This window comes from Biomphalaria glabrata, chromosome 1, assembly GCF_947242115.1.
Source record: "Biomphalaria glabrata chromosome 1, xgBioGlab47.1, whole genome shotgun sequence".
NCBI classification, from domain to species: Eukaryota; Metazoa; Mollusca; class Gastropoda; family Planorbidae; genus Biomphalaria; species Biomphalaria glabrata.
Genome location: NC_074711.1, coordinates 71,408,007 through 71,430,056, shown reverse-complemented (window position 1 = coordinate 71,430,056; position 22,050 = coordinate 71,408,007). Strand labels below are relative to the sequence as shown.

Here is a 22,050-nt window from a genome sequence, read left to right as displayed (position 1 = left end):
AGATGTTCAGGGGTAGACTCAACTCAAAAAAGAATGTACATACGACTTAAAAAGATGTTTATGACACTCAAAAGGATGTACATTTGACTCAAAAAAGGATGCACGTAAGACTCTACAGGATGTACATAAGACTCAAAAGAATGTACATAAGACTTAAAAGAATGTACTGTTAGACACCTTATTTATATAGGTTAGTTATTTTAGTTATTTAGCGACGCACCATAGTAGACGCATATTGAACGGGACTAGTGACGTTTGGGATATGTTGGGTTAGAGACCGGAAAATCGGTTAGCGTTAGAACACTCCAGGGTAACGACGTGTTTAGTGACAGAGACTTCTACTGTGGCCTTTTATCATAATAAATATATATTAACTTGTTCATCATCGTTGACTACATCTCTTCACCTGTTACAATCGATGTGCCAGTTCTTGTTTGTGTTGTTGGTCAACTACACGTAATACACCCGAACAATTACACCCAAACGATTGCAGAGTAATTGGTTGACTTCAAGACAGCCTGAACTAGCAACATCACAGTGGCGACCCCGAACCTCGAAGCCGGACCCTGATGAAGACGAACATCGAACCGGACCTCGAAGCAGAACGTTTACTCAGGTGAGGGTCGTGCACTCGAAGTTATAAGATTTCATCGGAGTACGGCTGAACACAGCAGCATCACAGAGTGACTTTGTTCTAGATCTACATACAGTCATCGCCTGTTTGATCGCACGTTCGACGAGCCGTTAACTCAGGGTGACCTTCGTCAGGACAGTAATCATCGCAACGTCTGGTCTGCTTAACCAGTATATTATCAAAGCCTGATCTTCATATGCTGAATCGACCTACAACCAGAGAAACCGTTCGTTCATAACGGGTGAGAGATCGTTAGTGAACCTGTTGGACATATTTTTTCTTCGTCATAGGAGCCACATTGAGTATCAAGTTTTACCTCGTCAGTTTCGAGAAGGACAGTTTGCCCGCTGTCAGAAGTATTGTGAGTACTACAAGTTTGGTAGCTAATTAAATCGAAATCGCTCTGTCGTCTTACCCTTGGAGAGATTCTTGTGGAGCAGTTTGCTCATTGAACCGGTTGCTTGCCACGTTTATAACGGTCACTGTGTTTAACCTTTGGAAGGTTAGTGAAGTAATCTTTATCATTACTGAACATTGATATATCTAGTATTCGTCGGTCTAGACCATACCTAGACTTGTTAGCAGTGAAGTTGTGGAAACAGCTACATCCACTTAATTTCGTTGAAAACCGTTAATCGTCTAACGGAACGTCGTCGGAGGTGACCTTGGTTTCACCTAGTCTACATTGGACAGTTTGGTCTATTGAAGCAGAGTACAACAGCAAACTTCGTCGTACTACCAGAGTAGCAGCAGAAGCAGTGAACTATTTTAGAGAACCGTTATTCGTCAGCCCAGATCAAGCCATCGTCAAGAAAGCCGTTATTCGTCAGCCCAGATCAAGTCATCGTCAAGAAATTCGTTATTCGTCAGTCGTCCAGATCAAGTTGCCGTCAAGAGAATGTTATTTGTCAGTAATCATCTACACAAGTCAAGTCATCGCTAGAAGAACCGTTAACCTATTCGTCAGTAACTGTGTATACAAAGTCGTCGGAACTACACATACGGTCATCAACAGTCGTCAAAGAAACTGGAACATTTTGCTGTGGCATATCAGGACATCTGTGGCATTACGTGGGATACTGGTAGCACCGGAGAACAGAGTCAGAACTGGAAGAGAGGCAGTGGAATTTGTTGTGATCTAGCATATTCGGGAGTCCGAACAAAGGGATCTTTCTTATCAAAAGCTAAGTGCCATTTTTCTTATTAGTATATGTTTAGATTGCCCTTAGAAATAGATTTTGTCTAAATTTGGTACGTTAGCCTGAGTAAAATCAGGTGGTGCGCCTTAAAACCCGTCGGGGTAGAAGACGTAATTTAGATGAAAAGCTATATTATACGTTTAGGATTGTAATTTGTTTTGTTTGTGTAAACGTCATATCCGTTGTTGCCTGGTTACTTCGTGACGTTATCATTGTGTGCCATATTGTCACATCCCAACCCATAGCGATAGTCTCATTTTAATTATTTCATTTGTTTATATTATTTTAAATTATTTATTTTTATTAATTTAATTAGATCTGTATTTTTTTTTCACTTAATGATAGAAAGTGCGGGTAGGATTCTTTTACTGTGAATCAGACTAAAATAATTTTAGTTTGAGCGGTTAAAATCAATTATGATTTTGCCATGAGAATAATGCCGAAACTGGCTATGTAGTCAAACACTATCGTCTGGCTAAATTTAGATCTGCAAATTGTTGTACATCTCTTTGGTACAATTTAATTATCTAGACTCTACTTTGAAATATTATTAAGTTGAAGATGAATGAAGGTAGTACATTCTAGATATATGTATCTTGTTGAAGATATATTTGACATTGTATACACATATTTGTTTCGTATGGTTAAATAGAACCATAATCTACTCTAGATCTAGACTCTAGACAGTCTTTGAATTTACTCTAAACACTTCACTGTGACTTCAGTCATACCAGATTTTGAAATTGATCATAGTTATTCATACTAGATCTAAAAGTCATAGTGCTCTTGATAACTATAGATCTAAATGGTAATATTATACATACTATAATATACTAGATTTAAATTTGTGTGTAATACTGGACCTAATATACAGATTTGAATATAACCATAATAACTCAGACTAGATTTATACATTTACTAAATCTATAGATAGAGACATATCATTTAAAATTTGTATAAAAGTGTGGAAAAACTTAAATATAAAATAAGTTTAAAGTATAGCCATAACTAATATAGGCTAAGTAAAAATATATATAAAATATAAAACACAATGGCTACATCATCATATGTGGACCTTAAGGAGGTTAAGGAAACAGCTATGCAGGATGGAAAGGCCATGGAGTTAAAAGGAAAGGACTTAGCAGCTTATGTACAGCAAGTTGTGAAGGAGGAAACAGAACGTCAAAGACAAGAGATAGAAAGACAAGAAGAACGTCAAAGACAAGAGATAGAAAGACAAGAAGAACGTCAAAGACAAGAGATAGAGAGACAAGATAGGATCAGAAAGGAAGAATATGAGAAGCAAAAAGAGGACCGAGAACATGAAGCTAAAATGGAGAAGATGAGATTGGATGCAGCACAAGCCAGAGCCCAAACTGAACAAGGAAATAACACTAATAACTCAAATAATTATACCACTCAAAGAGACAACCCTAATTCACAAACATGGCTAAAGAGAAAAATACAAAGTTTTGATGAACAGAAGGATGACATTGGTGATTTTCTGAAAAGATATGAGGCAAAAATGTCTACATTTAATATGCCTGAAGAAGAATGGTCTGAAATACTGATAGACTTCGTTCATGGTCAAGCTCTAACAATATGCCAAAATCATGACCATCATATTGATGATAGCTATCAAGTTTTAAAAAGAGAATTATTGAATGCATATGGTCATAATGCTACAACTTTTAGAAAGAAATATTTTGACAATATACCATCATTAGGAATAGAACCCCAAACCACCATTAATATGGAAAAGGATTTCTTCAATAAGTGGGTAAAATTAGAAAAAGTGACAAACTCTTATGAAGGATTAAAAAATTTTATTCTAGTGGACAACTTTGTAAATAAATGTGATCCTCAATTACAATCTTTTATTAGAGAAAGAAATCCAAAAACTATAGATGAAATAACAGAAATAATGAGAATATATAAAAATGCCTATCCAAATAAACCATTTTCTGATAGGGATAAGAGCAAAGTAGATTTAATAGGATACACCAAAGAAAATGTTGATAGAAGTAGAAATAGAAACAGATCAAATAGTGGAAATAGAAAATATAGTGAAATAACCTGTTTTAAATGTCAAGGAAAAGGTCATATAGCAGCTAACTGTAGAAGAGGGAATAGTAGGTCTGGAAGTAGAAATAGATACAATGAACAAAATAACAGTAGATATAGGAGTAGAGATAGGAATGACAGGGGAAATTATAGAAATAGGAGTTACAGTAGGGAATACAAAAATAAAGGTACAGATAGGGTATATTTCATGGAAGGAAATAGGAACAATTTTGCAGTGTACCCAGGGTTTGTAGATAGAATTCCGGTGGAATTAATCAGGGATTCAGGTTGTAACACTTTGGCAGTAAAAACTAAATTTGTCAAACCTCATTGGTATAAAGGGTTTACTAAGAAAGTAGAATTAGCAGATGGCACTGTAAGGGAATTTAAAGCTATAAGGGTGTACATTGAAACTCCATTTTTCACTGGTTATTGTGATGGCATTGCAATACCAGAAATGAGATATGATATGTTAGTAGGAAACATAAAAGGAGTTAAAGAATGTTCAAGAAAAGAATTAGAAGACTGGCAAAACAAATACAAAACCATAAGACAAAATCATGAAAACATAGAAACACAAAATATAACAAGTATGATTATAACAAGATCAATGGATAAAAAAGATGAGAAACAGGAAAATACAATAAATGTAATAAGTAATGATAAAGAAGAAGAAACCAGTAATGTAATACAAATAGAAAATACAGATGTTAAGGAAAGAGAGATAGAAAAGGAAACACAAAATAGTCTTGAAACACAAATATCTCAAAGTGAAAAAGAAACAACACCCACATTTGCATTAGAACAAATGAATGATAATATTATTGGGAAAATTTATTCAAGAATATCAGATAAAAACAATAATAATCCAATGGAGAAATTTTGTATAGAGAATAAAATATTGTTTAGACAAACAAGTAATGATAATAAGAAAATAAAACAACTTGTCTTACCACAGAAATATTGGAAAGATGTTTTAATCATGACACATGATAATAATTTAGCAGCACATAGGGGAGTAAAGAAATGTTATAGGAATTTGTCAAAACAAGTATTTTGGCCCAAAATGAAAGCAACAATCAACAAATACATAAACTCATGTGACATATGTCAAAAGAGATCTAACAAAAGTCTAATGAATAAAGCACCTATTCAAGAAATGGATGAACCTACAGCACCATTTCAGAAAGTATCTATTGATTTAATAGGTCCTTTAATTCAAACTGAAAATAATAACAAATACATTCTAACAGTAATAGACATGTTTAGTAGATACCCAGAGGCAATCCCATTATCAAATACAAGTGCAGAAAATATCATTAATGCCATAACTCAAAAAGTAATTACAAGACATGGTATACCTAAAATTATATTGAGTGATCAGGGATCTCAGTTTAAGTCAGAACAATTTAAGAAATGGACTAAACAATACAATATACAACACATATACTCTTCGGTTTACCACCCAGAGAGTGGTTCATTAAAAAGATCACTAACAAAAATAATTCAGAATAATCAGAACAAGTGGGATCATTACATTAACTATGTACTATTTGCTCATAGAAACAACATCCATGAAGCAACACAATTTTCACCATATGAAATAATACATGGAAGAAAACCCAGAGATGAATTAGATGTTTTTAAAGAAAATCTAATAGACAATGAGAATAAATTAAATAATGACAGTGAAACAACAATCACAACAGAATTGAAAGAAATATGGACTCAAGCATATAACAACAATAAGAAGTACAAACAAAGTGCTCATGAGAATCTAAATAAGAAAAGACAATTGAAAACACTAGAAGTAGGAAACAATGTATTAATATTGATAAATGACCTGAAAAATAAAATTGGTAAACAATGGAAAGGTCCATTTAAGGTGATAAAACAAATTAATGATGTGAATTATCAAATTGAAATAAATGGGAAAATTAAAACATATCACATAAATAATTTGAAACTGTATCATGATAGAGAAGATGAGTTAATACAAAACATTCAGGAGGAAATAGAAAATAAATTTTCAGAAAGAGAAGAATGCTTGATGATAATAACAAATGAAAATCACAATGAAAATGATATTAAGGAAATACCTGTAATAGAAACAAAAGAGAATCAAACTTGGCAAAAGATTAATCTTAATAATCTAACTAAGGAAAAGTCAAAAGACATAACTAAAATAATACAGGAATACAAAGAAATTTTTTCCAGCATACCAGGAAAAACAAATATTATTAAACATGACATTAAAGTAACAGACACAAAACCTATCAAGCTTAAGCCATATAGAATACCGTTACATTTACAAGACAAAGTAAAGAAAGAAATAGACAATTTACTAGAATCAGGTATAATTGAGCCATCAACATCTCCTTATGCTTCACCAATTGTGATAGCCAAAAAGAAGAATGGAGATATAAGGTTATGTATTGATTATAGGAAACTTAACAACATCACAGAATTTGACCCATATCCAATGCCAAATATAGAGGATATTTTACATAAATTAAATGGAGCAAAATTTTTTACTAAATTGGATTTAACTAAAGGTTATTGGCAAATACCTTTAACAGAAAATGCAAAACCTTACACAGCATTTGTAACACCATATGGTATTTTTCAATGGAATTATATGAGTTTTGGATTAGTAAATGCACCTGCCACATTTAATAGAATGATGAACATGATAATTGGAAACAAAGAAAATGTTATTTGCTATTTGGATGACATATGTATTTTTAATAATAGTTGGGAGGAACATTTGGTAGATGTAAAAGAAGTATTCAAAATAATAAAAGAAAGTGGACTTACAATTCAAGCAGAAAAAGTAGAAATAGGATTGGAGGAAATAATTTTCTTAGGACATAAAATAAATAACAACATGATTAGCCCTATTGAAGATAACATAAAGAAAGTACTTAATATTGAAATACCTACAACAAAAAGACAAATTAAAAGCATATTGGGAATAGTAAATTATTACAGAAAGTTTATAAAAAACTTAGCAGAAATAGTGAATCCACTAAATGACTTACTTAAAAAAGGAAAACCTCAAAAAGTAGTTTGTAATGAGGAATGTGTGAAAGCTATTGACAGAATTAAAGATGTTTTTAGTCATGAACTAATATTAAGACTACCTGATAAAGACAAAATATTTTATGTCACAACTGATGCATCTGGTAATGCTATTGGTGGTTGTTTAATGCAGAACTATGATAACTTACATCCTATATTATATGTAAGCAGAAAATTGTCAGAGGCAGAAAAAAAATATAGTGTCATTGAAAGAGAAGCCTTAGCTGTAATATGGGTAATTACTAAGCTAGAGAGCTATTTAATAGGAAGGAAATTCATATTATTAACTGATCATAAACCTATTCAGTATATACAGCAAAAGAGCATGAAAAACAGTCGTGTTTATAGATGGTTCTTAGCACTACAGGAATATAAATTTGAAGTGAAAGCTATTAGTGGATCTGTGAATATTGTAGCTGATCTATTGTCTAGAATGACATTGAAGTGAAACAATTTTGTAAATAAACTATGATTATATTGAGTATGTAATATATATTAATATATTGACACCATTTATATGTTATGGAAAAGGGAGATAAGTAAATTTGATGTTAAGCATTTAAAAGTAAGTATGGATATTTTTTTTTATGTGAATCATTTCATATATCATTGACGAAAGTTAGTTCTATGGAAAAGGGTGAGTATAAAAGAAAAATGGACAAAAGCGTATAAAAGGGTGGTAAGAAAAAAAATTTATTGAATGTGTAAATAAAATTTATAATTGTTTTTTTGAAATATTGTATTTTATCAGATTACTGCCAGTGAAGAACATTTGTGACGTGTGACGTGCCCATATGATGCCACATTTTCCTCCATGATGAACTGTGTACTAATGAAGATGATTTTGGAATGTTATGAACTGTTATGAACATTGACGTGAATATGAGGAACTGTCAAGATGAAGATGTCAAGATGAAGATGTCAAGATTTTATGTTTGTGGTCTTCCCCTTAAATTGAAAATGCCCTTGTAAGACTTGACAGTAGTGGAAAAATATTGACATATTTTTTTTTCAAGGGGGGGAGGAATCTGTTAGACACCTTATTTATATAGGTTAGTTATTTTAGTTATTTAGCGACGCACCATAGTAGACGCATATTGAACGGGACTAGTGACGTTTGGGATATGTTGGGTTAGAGACCGGAAAATCGGTTAGCGTTAGAACACTCCAGGGTAACGACGTGTTTAGTGACAGAGACTTCTACTGTGGCCTTTTATCATAATAAATATATATTAACTTGTTCATCATCGTTGACTACATCTCTTCACCTGTTACAATCGATGTGCCAGTTCTTGTTTGTGTTGTTGGTCAACTACACGTAATACACCCGAACAATTACACCCAAACGATTGCAGAGTAATTGGTTGACTTCAAGACAGCCTGAACTAGCAACATCACAGTACATAAGACTTAAAAGGATGTACATAAATATTTTACTTGAAGGTTTAGACATTTAAAAAAAACTGAGACTCATCAAATTTAAATTATTGTCAATATCTCCTGCATGCTGAACGTGGGGTCCTGGTCAGTATTCATAACAAGGAATTATCCCAAATCCAAAAACCATTTGGGCTGCTGCTTTGATCTTTGCCACAGTTCCTCATTCGAGATCTTGTCTGGCCAGCGGATTATAAGAATCTTCATCAGGCAGGTATTGATGACTATCCTTCAGAGATGGTGGAGATGGATAGGTCAAACCCTTCGCAAGCCTGCATCCAACAAAACAAGGCAAGCCCCAACCTGGAACCCCCAAGGAAAGAGGAAGAGGGGACGGCCCAGTAATACATGGCGCCGCGATTTGGAAGCAGATGCCAAGCAGATGGGCAAGACATGGGGACAGTTGGAGAGACTCGCCCAGAACCGAGATGCCTGGAGGAAGCTGGTTGATGACCTAGAAGGGACAACTGGTAGAGATGGGAGATAAGATGAAAAACCATTTCCAGCTTTAAACTAAAACCTAACTGATATAGGCCTATTACTTCACGGTTTTGTATGGCATAGAACCTAATTGTGAAGTAAAATAATATTATTTAATATTATTGATTTGCATACCAACTGTGTTAACCAAGTATAAAATTAATTATTTTATGATATGACTGGCCTCGACATTTACTAAGATCTATACTACATTCCTTTGTAATTTTAGTTTATCATCTGGAAGTTCTGGTGAAATATACTTTCCAATAACATTGAGCTGATCGATGGGAGACCGGTCTGGAGTGGACTCAATAGATAAACTTAGTAGCCTGCAGTTCTTAAATCATCCATGACAGAGTCGCTTACTTTATTTGGTTACATTCATCACATATTGTTCATATTGTTTTAAAAACACAATAGATGACACTGACCCTTCTTCCCAAATTTGTGTACATGACACTGACCCTTCTTCCCAAATTTGTGTACATGACACTGCCCCTTCTTCCCATATTGGTGCCTATGGCTTGCTAGAAAAGGATCACATTATACAACAAATCTTAGCGACTCAAGGAAGCTGCCATCGTGAGAAGTACCAAATGTTTCCTTTCCTTCTATAAAAGGAAACCACACTCTGCCAGAAGTTTAATGACTACCACAAGAACATGTTCCCAGTACTATCACCAGTAACCAGCTGGTAGTAAATTTATGAGAGATAATTTGTAAGATATCTTACGTTAGCTGTTCTATAATCCCCAGAGTTCTTATGAGTTTGAATCAAGTAGGTTTTACACCAATCACCAAAACCACCGAATAATATTTTTGTAGAAGAATTTGAAAATTTGACATTTCTACAGTCTTTTACGGTGAATAGAGAGACCTGATTGCAAGAAAACATTGGCTCGTCCCAACTGAAGAAAAACGTTTGACGCCTAAACTCAAGACCCACAGATCTACTTGCAGGATGGAAGGGGGGGGGGGGGAACCCGCTGCATTTCCAATAATAACTCCAACAAGAAATTTTTTTATAGTCTACAAAACTTTTTACAATTATTTAAGGAACCTACAACACCCCCTCATCCAGTGGCTAAGCGAGCGCGAAAAGCTTGTTTAGGGGAGGGGACGCAACCAGTAAAATTTGGAGAAACACTGATCAAAACGTTTAGAGGCTAACCTTCATATCAGGGAAGATGCTATACACATATCTGGAGTAGTTCCCCATCCAAACACTGATGGCTCTCTTGTAATTAAAATGTTCCACTTGTTTACGCCCACCAGGAAAGCTGTACGGTTGACTCCTGGGCACGTGACCTATTCTGGAACAAGGTACATGCATAAGGCGACCTCCGCACTGCCAGACCTGAGTGAGAAATGTAGTACAGATACTTCTTTTTTTTAAAAAAAAGATATTTTAAATCAACAAATAAATCGATCTGTGCAGAACTACGTCAACTGACTAATCTCTGTTGCTACACGCAATAACACAAGCAGCTATGTTATTACACATCATCACTCATAACAAGCATAATATTGCACACCATAACACATAAACTGTCATAAATATCAATACTCACCCGCCAACCCATTTCTAAGTTTTCCCCTCCCCATACAGTCATAGACTCATCATAACCCCCCAGATGTAGAAAGTACTGCTTGTCTATTGCGAAGGCGGCTCCAACCATAGTTGCACCTCTGAGAAAGACAAACAAGTTAAATTATAAAATGTAAATTTAGAAATGACAAAATGAAACAATATTAAAGTCTCTCAAATTATTAAATTAAAGTAGATGTACATTAACTTCACTAACATACAGATAATGTTTAGAACTGACGAGCAGCACTGAACTAAGTATGGATAGGGTGTTTGTGTTAAACTGTACGTTATAACCCTGGAAAGTTAAGAAATGAATTATGGGTGAAACATTAATTACACTTCCAAAACTTTAAGGAAACACACACACAAAAAATCTGATGTTTCTGCTCTCAGCCGAGTTAATTTTCTGCATTTTAAAAAATTCCAGTCAATTAAGGAATTATCTATCCCTCGCTACCCAAAAAGAGAGCGTATAATAAACGAGAAACGGACCAGCTCACTTCCTAATTTGAAGAACAACGATGCCTCTTACAAGCTATCCCGACATGAATTTACAATTGAAACACTGAAATTGTGTCCCATTTTCATAGCGCTCATAACATTGTTTCACTTCGTACTATTAGCTAACACTCTCTTCATGGCTGGGTAGAAAGACAAAGTTGGCATCGCAAGACCGCAGCATTGGTGTCAACGTGGAATTGTGTCACGTATTTTGGAGATATTTTTGTTGTGTAATTTAACATTGAAGATCTCCTTTGAAGAATGTCACACAAGTGGCAGCGCGCTGTCTATTCCAAAAGGTCACCAGGTCACAATTTTACTACCGGAAGTTGTAATGAAAATTTTAGACGGACAAGATTTGGAACTAAAGCGAATGTCGTGGGTTCGATTCCGATACTGGCAAATTATAACAATTCCTTAATGACAAATGAACTATGAACTTTCAGTTTACTATGTTGTTTAAAAATATAGCAAGAATAGATTAAAATAAATATTATTTTATTATACTGTTTTTTTTTACTGTTTACGTTTAATTTTTTTTTAAATCTATGGAATTGGTGTTAAATAACTACTTATATCAAGCAGACCTATATACACCGTTTACCATAAAAGAAAGATTGACAAGTTGCCGATAGAAAGTTTGTCTCGTTGGTTGCTTTACAAGCATGCCATACACTTAGATTTGACGAGATTGTCACTAGATCAATACTTTGACTGAGAAGTTGCTAACATACTCACTCTCGTGGATTCCTGGGATCAGGTCCGATTTGGTCTTCTCTGAACAAGGTTTCAAAGAAGACCATCCTCCAGTCCCAGCCGTATCTGGTCAAGTAGTTGTGGTTGTACTTGTACTCCAGGCTGTCCCTCTGGACGTAATCTAAGGTTGACATAGCAACGACAGTTTTGTTCTTGGCTATCTCTGTTAGCAGCGGCTCAAGCCTGAAACCGGATGTGGCGCAGTGAATTGTAAATTCTAATCCACAAGTTACTCTCAGCGCATCACGTGATATACTCCCAACAAACCAATTGCCGCATTCGGTGGGTACACAAATGAACAAGCAGCTCCCTATATTTTTTTTGCCTTTTTCTTATACATATATATTTTCCCACATAGGTAACTCACATTGCCGATTCTCTTTTGTTGCTTTTGTTTTTCATTTTTTATGCTAAACAAAAAATAAAATACAAAATAAAGTAGCCTACCCATTTCAGACCTAGCGGTCTATGGTCTATTGGTCATATGTTTGTGTGGCCCACGGTTAACGAAGGCGTCAGAGGCCATCACAACTTTTCCTAACTAATGTGAGGTATCCTTAAGAGTTGTTTGGGCTCAGGGGCCCCACGAAAAATCCTGGAATTGAAAATCCCAGTCTTCGCCGAGACTTTCGGAATTTTGAGAGGCATAAACCGTTTGGCTACCTATCGAGATGGCTCGAGATCAAATCGCGATACGAGTTACGTTGTCAATACTAGGTACCTTAAAGCAGAACGGAAAACTTCTCCCAGATACACCCCTCTCCCCACGCGTGCACAAATAAGTTTGGGCCAGAGCAGATTGAACACTGACCTTAACATCATCTGTCCCATAGATTGTTAGGTCTGAAAGGGGAACTTTATTTTTTTGTTTTGTTACAGTGAGCATGCTTATAGCATGAAAGATGCGCTATCCTTCACCTTTCTGTTGTTGGGGGACCAAGTCCACCGTCCTTCTCCATTTCTCCCTGTCTTGAATAGAACCTCTTTCACTGGCAGGCCCGACCATTGTTTTATGTTGTTCTCCCATCGCTTTCTCTCTCTGCCTCTTCTTCTTTTTCCTGGTACTGTTCCCTGAAGAAAGGTCTTTGCAAGCCCCGAAGACCTTGTAATATGACCATAGAGTTTTAATTAGCGTTTATAATTACTATTTTTAAAATAGTTAGCAGGTCATCATCGGATCCAATCGCTGCAGCAACCCTGTCTCTAGTCTCCTCGTTTTTGACGCGGTCTTTACGTTTGATGCCTTATGCGTATAGCCTGACAGATGCGCTAGACAAAAGCAATAATAAAAATATTTCTACATCATATCTTAAATATATCTTAAATATATGTGCATGTGTCATTTACCAGTCGATGTTGACTTCCATGTGACTATCAAAGAAGATCAAAACATCGCCTTTAGCTTCATGGCAACCTCGCATGCGGGCTTGAATCAGACCGGACCGAACTGGAATTCGGACAAGTCGAACAAGGCCTTGTGGGAAATGTTCATCAATGTATTCCTCCAAAGAATTTTTCAACTGTTCTAGGGACAAAATGTAACAGATTTTAAGTGTTCTAGAAACAAAATGTAACATAGATTTTATAATAGTTTTAGAAACAAAATGTAACATTGATTTTAAGTGTTCTAGAAACAAAATGTAACATTGATTTTATAATAGTTTTAGAAACAAAATGTAACTTTGATTTTAAGTGTTCTAGAAACAAAATGTAACATAGATTTTAAGTTTTTTATAGACAAATTGTAACTTTGACTTTAAGTGTTCTAGGAACAAAATGTAACTTTGACTTAAAGTGTTCTTGAAACACATTTGATGCAGCTAAGTAAAAATAAATTGTTGGATACAAAACGTGATATTAAGTAAAAATGTTTGATTTAAAAATGTTCAAGGGACTAGTATGATGAAGATGACAATGGTAATTCTAGCTATTAACTAGAGATTGGTGATATATGTAAGGAAAGTTCATTTGCATAATTCCAGGTGGAGGCTACCTTGTAAACTCGTATGTTATGAGTGCAAATATCTTATCTTCTTATCTTATAAAATACAGACGTTACTTCAAAAAAGATGATTACGTCCTACGCGTGTTCCTATGTCAATCTTAGTCATGCATGTTAACCAATGACTTAAATTCTGCCAAGTTACTGGTTTTCCTGGCTAGCTCAGACAACCCATTCCATGCCTAATAGCACTAGGAAAGAAGGAGTATTTGTACAAATTTGTCCTAGTATATGGAACGAGAAATGTGCCTTTCTCTTTGTTTCTTTCTGAGTATTTTATTAAATTCTGTTTTTGCATTTGAAGATTATGGTTCAGTGTTTTGTGGATTATTGATACTTTATATTTAGCTTCTATCCTGAAGGCTTTCAAATTTTAGTGATTTTACCAAAGGTGTTACTCTAGTCAGATATGAATATTCGTTTGTTATGAATCTCACTGCTTTATTTTGTGTCTGTTCCAGTTTCTTAATGTTTTCTTGAATTGAGGGGTCCCAAGCCGAGGATGCATATTCTATTAATTGCCTAACCAAGGTTAAATTTCATCAAATATCAATAGTATTCGATAGTAAGCTTTGTGGGGCTTCCAGTAAATCTCTTCCTACAGACCTTCCAGTAAATCTCTTCCTACAGACCTTCCAGTAAATCTCTTCCTACAGACCTTCCAGTAAATCTCTTCCTACAGACCTTCCAGTAAATCTCTTCCTACAGACCTTCCAGTAAATCTCTTCCTACAGACCTTCCAGTCAGAATGTACAGCTATAATACGACAAGATTTATACTTTCGCTTATCAGGATTCTTTGTCGGGGGAAAGGGTGGATGGGGTGTGGTATAAAAAAAATGTTTTATTGTTTTTAAATCTTTAGTTATCAGGAGAAAACAATCGCTCTATAAGCGAAAGGAGCTATTGTCTGTTTAGAAAAGTATTTTAAAACGTTTTTATTGTTTAATGTTGTCTTGTTTCTCCAACTTCCCATTCATTAAGTTGAAATTCTGCACAATTATTCATTGTAGATTGACAACACAGGAATCGAACAGAAAGTAAGCAATCAGTAAATCAATTAATCGTAAATAATTAATTCTGTTTTAAATAGAAAAGGTACTATGTGCAGATAAACCATGCAAGAGGTATGGCAGCGATTACCTTCACTTCGATTCACTTTAATTTAATTTATTTTTTAAAAAGAATTATCTATATTTTGCATGTCTATAAATAAAGCCAACACTATTCAAATTAAAACATCGCACGTGAATTCATCAACCTCCGTCTCATGATTATCCCTCGCTCGTAGGTATTCACACGTCACTTCCGTTTTTATTGTCCACTTCTTATCTCACAGACCTATATAATACATAAATATAGGTCTGTGTCTTATCCCTTAACGTTAAGAACACAGACCTATAATATATAAGTCCGTAGGTAAGAATGCTAATAATCTTACTTCAAATTTCAAATATAAAGATTAAAATGTAAAATATTAAATTTACAATATAGGTATAAAAATTGAAATATAAAGATTAGGCTTGAGATAAAAAGATATATAAATAACAGAGCCTCTTCACAATGGACATTTCTGCTACCTGGGCAGACCTAAATTAAATATACTGTTGAAGAGTTATGAAAAGGAAAAAATATTTTGTATTGTAAAAATAGAACGCCATACCTAAAGTGCTTGCGTCGTCAATCAAAATAATTTCTTTGACCAGGTGCCTGGGGCTTCTGTTAATGACACTGTAGATGGTTCTCAGCAGAAGTGAAGGCCACTCGTCGTAAAACGGTATAATGATGGAAGCAGTAGGTAGATGGCTTGTATCATACTTCAACTGGTCACACCTGCGTTATTTGAAACAAGCCGAAATCACTATAAATGTCCTTATATTCTTATCTTATAAAATACAGACGTTACTTCAAAAAAGATGATTACGTTCTACGCGTCATGCATCTAGTCATGCATGATAATCAATGACTTAAATTCTGCCAAGTCATTGGTTTTCCTGGCTGACTTAGGCAACCCATTCCATGCTCTAAGAGCACTAGTGAAGAAAGAGAATATTTAGCCTATGGAACGAGGAATATGCCTTTATCTTTGTGTCTTTCTGATGGTCATATTCGATACCATTTCTGCGTATTGGAACAATGAACAGTTTAAGATTGTTGTGGTGATATGAAAGGCTCGTATACAAGGTTTCCCTTGTCTTTCATAGACTTACTAGTGAAGGCTTTGTGCTAAATTTATTATTATTATTATTATTATTATTCTCAACCTAGCTTTTAAAAATTGAATTGACTTATCTCCCCTCAAAACCTCCCCCCCCCCCTTCCTTTGTTGAATAGAAGCCACGGCATTCGCATTATCAGTGGGACGCTCTAACAATTTATCCAACCAAAAATTCTACCGTGCGAGACATTGCAGCTTGAAATAAATGATATTTTTTTGGTTTTGTTTTCGACGCGTGACTTGGCATTTTGACATGTTTTTGTGATTTTGAGCATGTGACTTGAGATTTTGACTATGTTTTCCTAAGAAATAGAAAATCCACTGCGTCTTCATAATGTCGTGAGGGAAGAGGCTTCAATGTCCTGAAAGCAACGAGTCAGGGCCGGATGTGGTTTGAAGGTCGTAGTTTGGGGTTCAATGTTTCAGGAGATGCCAGATTAACTAAAATAAACATATTTTCATCTTTAATTTGCTGTATACATAATAATTAAAAAAAAAAAGTCTTACTTGTTGAGCCTTGAGTCTGGCACTAGTCTGTTCAAAGGTGTCACATCACTTGCCACTATGTTCACATTAAACTCCGACATGGCCTCTTGGGCCCGAGCCTCTTCCTCTGGTGTCAGTACCACCGGCTTGCCCATCTCTCCCCTGTCACTCAGGTTATTCTTCCCGTAGTTATCGATAAGAGGATTGCCTGTGTGCATCCCTGCCTTGTAATCTTCTAGACTAATCGACACTCTCCTGATCCCAGAATCCCTTTCGTTAGGTATTGGCATTTTCCTCGCATCCAGAAGAGATACTGTCTTTAAGTTTTCATTCAATAAATTACTATGCCCATTTATTAGACCAGCGTCTGGCCGATGTTTAAGGTCTGGAAGGTTGTCCGAATGTTGCTTATTCCCATTTTGGATGTCTCTGCTTTGAGCTATTAAAACGTTGTTTGTGAAATTGAAATGAGGTGCATTTTGAATGGTAGCAATCACTTCCAAACTTTGACGGTTTCCTTCATACATGGGCAAATGATATTGATTTTCAGAATCAGGGCGTAGTGTCTTGTCTAGAGAGAAGGGATTTTCAAGCGATCTGTTTTGTAACTGGCGTAGAAACTCTTGATCTGTACCTGACATTAGTTTCCTACGAGTGGATTTGTGATGTAGAACAAAAGCAAAGAGCAAATTGAAAACCACTATAAATGAGGCAATAGTTACTATAGACATTACTAAGGGTGTTTTGCTGGTCCTCCTGAACAGACGACACATAGCCATCCTGTTTGTTCAATGCGTCAGAAAAGTGTTCGGGTGAACTTTTACTTGGTCACAATCTGTCGAACATTAAAAAGATTACCACTATATAAAAGTAGAGGATAAGCAATCTATGTTGGCATTCATAGTCGACTTTAATAGATACGTACGTTATTGACTATATTCTAAATAAGCCATAAATCTGCCTCGTTATCAAATCAGTCTAAATTCTAGCCGGATATTACCCGCCGCCTGCGGGCCTTGGTTTGGGTAGTTCTAATTTAGTGAATTGAATTTAGATCTCTGTCAAACTTGGAGAATGTTCCTTTTAATTTTTTGTTCTTTCGCCATGAAAATAAAAGTAGATTGTGAAAATGGGTTTACCCGTTAAGCCGACATATTCATAACTAGACACTGTAAACGGGTTTACCCGATTCGTTGAAAAATTTCGTTCTTTAATGGGGATAAATTTAAGTTGTTTTTCTTTATTTTTAGGCCCCTCGGTTGTGGGGGGGGGGCATTGTACATACACTAGTCTCCGCTGAGATCTTAGGAACATTTATGCCAAGTTTTATTAAGATTGATCAAATGGTCTTGATTTCAATGCGGGACATACATACATACAGAATATGCATCCTCTGTTTGGGACCCCTCAACTCAAGAAAACATTAAGAAACTGGAACAGACACAAAATAGAGCAGTGAGATTCATAACAAACAAATATTTTCATTTGACTAGAGTAACACCTTTAGTAAAATCACTAAATTTAGACTGCCTTCAGGATAGAAGACTTAAAAGTAAAGTAGCAATTATACACAAAACACTGAGCCATAATCTTCAAATACAAAAACAAAATTTAATAAAATATTCAGAAAGACACAAAGATAAAGGCACATTCCTCGTTCCAAATGCTAGGACAAATTTTACAAATACTCCTTCTTCCCTAGCGCTATTAGAGCATGGAATGGGTTGCCTAAGCTAGTCAGGAAAACCAGTGAATTGGCAAAATTTAGGCCATTGGTTAATATGCATGACTAAATGCATGACGCGTAAAACGTAATCATCTTCTTTTTTGAAGTAACATCTGTATTATATAAGATAAGAAGATATGATACATACATACATACATCCATACATCCATACATCCATACATCCATACATACATACGCCTTCCTTTATGCTTTTTAGTATAGATAATAATAAGTTCAACAGTTCTCAATCCCAGTATTTCTGTTTGATTGACATACGTGAGACCCCACAAAAAATGTGTTTTATAAAGAAGTAAACAAGAAATAGTCTGTTCAATTTTGTCTTTTTGATTTAACCCAAAAGCGTATTTAAAATAAACGGCTTAGATCTACAATGTTTAAAAATTGTTTCGACTTAAAATTAAAAAAAAATGTTAACCTTGACAGACGTCAGATTTAAGCGCGTGATATTGTCACAGATGCCATCCCACTGCCTAAGTGTTTCTTAATGAGGTCGACATATCATAGAGTTATTCTTTAGATCTTTAGACTAGCAGTCCTTTTTTCTTTTTGATTCTGTATTTTGTTGTTGTTTAGTTAAGAAACATACATACATAAGAGAATACATTTTTGTTTGCTTTAATTAGTGTACGTCTTAAAAAACAAACTAAAGGGGGATATGCTCAATATATAAATACACTGAAATTAATATAACTTAATGGGCTACGCATATGACACCAATTGTGTACATAGACAAATTCTTGATACGTTGATGGCTTTATTGTAATTAGCTGTGGTTTCAACAGTTTTGCTTCCTAAGCTCCAATGACCCAATAACAAGCAATTGGCATCAAAATCATTACAGTTTGGCTCACTAAGCATCAATGACCGAATACCCAACAATCGGCATCAAACTTGAGGACCATCTTAGAATAAGGACAAATCTTTTCCCAAAAGATCTTATATTCTTTCATAGGATAGTCATTAGCCAGTACTATACATTAACCGCAGCAAATGTTAGCAATGAAGTGAATATACTTGACACTGCCATTGTTCTAGTTCATTTACCACCTCAATCAAACTAAATAATGGACATTTATTTCATTCCTTCTTAATAACCTAAACAAAAATGTCAGCAATAATGTCTTCAACGGTACGTCTGTACGTCTGTCGTCTGATACGGAGAGTGCACTAAGTTTTGTCAAATTCGTTTTCAATAATAGCTTGAATAATGTGTATGTTCTATGGCTAAGATAGATCTGAATTTTCAGCACTGGTGTGAGGGTCAATAGATCAGAATCTTCAACACAAGTGAAGGGTCGATAGATTTAAATCTTCAGCACTAGTTATGGGTCGATAGATTTGAATATTCAGCACTAGTGAAGGGTCGATATATTTAAATCTTCAGCACTAGTGTGAAGTTTGATAGATTTGATGACTCAATTTGAAAGAATTTCTTAACTTCTAATGATCAGGTTTGTTTCTAAACTAGCAGTGCTGCAGCTCAAATCTTGAAGAATACAACAACGGAAACCTGATTGCCAATTCCTGCTGCAGGTCAAAGAATAGAGCAGATCCTGTTGTTTCAACCTGACCTATTCTTATAGCATAATGGCATAGTGTAACAGATACAAGTCTAGTGTTCAATGCAATGCCGTTACCTTTGTGTTGTGTTTTGTTTTCTAACACCTGTTGCTATCACATGAGGCCAGTACTATATTAACCACAGCCAAATAGAGATAGCAAGAACAGCATCCAAAAATACATACAGACTGTGTCATTTTTATATCGAGCACTTATTACACAAGTGTTATGGAGTGTGTGTGTGTTTCCATGGTGACGGTGGGCAGAGGTTAGCGATTGGTTGTGAATGATGCAAGATAGGCGGCTTTGTCGTCCGCGGCCTTGGCTAAACAGACCACTCTAGATCGTGAGACTATAACGAAATCTTATTGTAATGAGTTAGATTCGTTCAGAATGCCATTTTATATTATTGACAAAGTCTACTACATTGATTTCATTTTAACTCTAGTTGAATTTGTTTATGTTGTAATAAAAGTTATATTATTATTGTTTACAAAGAAGTTATTCAAGTTATTTAAAGTTTTATAAGTTGAGATATAATGTCTACAGCGGTTTGGTAGTTTACCGGCAGTTTAGTGCTACAAAGTTAACGACCGTTTACAACACACCCACCAGGTGCTAGCTACACTGAAACGGCTCTGAACAAATTAGCGGCTTTCACGTTTGACTGGCTTGCATTAGTACGTTTTAACTCCAACATTGAGACAAACACCAGTATCAGTAAGGCGTTGTGTTTGATAGGGTCACATTGCTGTTGCCGTTACCCCAGTTATGCCTAGTATGTAGTCTGTTACAATGGACAGAAGATCACGTCTGATATTTAGTCTTGTCAATCTTCTCCCCATGTAACAATGGTGAAGTCTTTGCAATACTTTTTCTTTCCATGTGTCCAAATGTGAGTCACGCGAGTCAGGTCTACCAAACAAACATCCGAATTAGTTATTTTCAGATTTAATTGGATTGGGTCTTAAAGAGTATTCCCTAAAGAAAGAAGCTCAATTATTGCTAGAGGTTTAATTGCAGTTTAATGTTTTGTTGTTAATTTTTTAATTAAGGAATAGTAATTTAAATTTAGACTTGCGAGGAGACCACGGCATTCTTACCACTAGCTTGTTAGACAAGTTGGTGAAATTACCATGAATTCTGTTTAACATTGTTTTAGCTAATCCATCATTGTCAATTCACTAATTAAAATCAAAAGTGAAATCTGTACAACAATTTTCTTTTTTTTTATTATTTTTTGTTTATTTTTTTGTTGCAAAGTTTTTAGCCCACGCTATTTCTCCCTCACGCATTCGCGGATCGAGTTGAAACTTTACACAATTATTTTTGTATTTAACAAAACATGAATCAATAAAAAAAAAACCCAGTTAGTTATTTAATTGTTGGTAATTAACTATTTTGTTTGGTATCGAAAAATAAAATGAAATACTACTTATTGAGAGATGTGGCTGTATATGTAAAGTTATTGCCCTTATTATGTTTTGTACACGTATTTTCTCTCATTTCCCATTCTCGGATCAAGTTAAATTAATTCAGGATTATTCATAGTCAATGATAAATAATGAATCAATAAAAAATAACCAATTAATTAATCAATTAGTGGTATTTATTAATATGGTTTTATATTTTTGAAAATGGGAAGTATTCCTGCAGTATTGAGATAAATGGCAGTCATTTTTTGGTTCTTCCTTAAATAAGTTTTATTTTTAATTAAACAAATATTTTTCCTGCTTTGTTTTCAAAAAAATTATACGCAATGTGTGCTGTATTGCAACAGTCTTCGCTCGTCTATCATTTGATCATTCAATGCTATTTAAACAACTTTCAGTAATTTTAATTATTATTTACTTATATTTAATGCGTAAATTTAAATAATAAGATATCACGTGATCTGACCAATGATCTTTGTATTGTATAGTGCTATACCCGCATTTATTGCTAGTGACCTAAACAGAGATTAAACCTTTGAGTTACGGCACTATTTAGTGTAATAGCTAAGAATAGCTATATGTCTATTGTTGTGACTTAATTGCTATTTTTTCTTAAATTTCTCTCCTCTCTCTTTCTCTCTCTCTCTCACTCTGTGTGTGTGTGTGTGTCACAGAGTTTTAAGAACCATTGGGCATTAAGATCAATATTTGAATTAGAAAATTCATACATTCATTCAACAGTTTGTCTAAAGACCACGGTTATCTCCCTTGATAATAATTTGATCGTGTATAAAGGCTTTTGATATGTCTTTAAGTTCGTATCGTCACGAATGTCCTTTCACTAGCTGTCTCTATACGAACA

The 22,050-nt window shown here is 34.8% G+C and overlaps 1 protein-coding gene and 1 long non-coding RNA gene across 5 annotated transcripts in view; one reads left to right on the top strand and one right to left on the bottom strand.

The window, feature by feature from the left end:
• Nucleotides 1–22,050, bottom strand: part of LOC106073688 (polypeptide N-acetylgalactosaminyltransferase 1-like) — a 55,616-nt gene that overhangs the window by 12,917 nt on the left and 20,649 nt on the right. For all 4 annotated transcript variants that reach the window (XM_056012359.1, XM_056012364.1, XM_056012369.1 and 1 more), the window contains exons 2-7: nucleotides 16,470–17,283; nucleotides 15,408–15,577; nucleotides 13,091–13,268; nucleotides 11,726–11,926; nucleotides 10,467–10,584; nucleotides 10,067–10,252 (exon numbers count right to left, since the gene is read on the bottom strand). In XM_056012359.1, the coding sequence (XP_055868334.1) occupies nucleotides 10,067–10,252; nucleotides 10,467–10,584; nucleotides 11,726–11,926; nucleotides 13,091–13,268; nucleotides 15,408–15,577; nucleotides 16,470–17,227 (1,611 nt within the window). In that variant the 5' untranslated portion in view covers nucleotides 17,228–17,283. The remainder of the gene's footprint in view (nucleotides 1–10,066; nucleotides 10,253–10,466; nucleotides 10,585–11,725; nucleotides 11,927–13,090; nucleotides 13,269–15,407; nucleotides 15,578–16,469; nucleotides 17,284–22,050) is intronic.
• LOC129923103 (uncharacterized) lies at nucleotides 171–8,220 on the top strand. The gene is made up of 2 exons (XR_008775026.1): nucleotides 171–2,404; nucleotides 7,730–8,220. It is a non-coding gene; the product is annotated as an uncharacterized LOC129923103 (long non-coding RNA).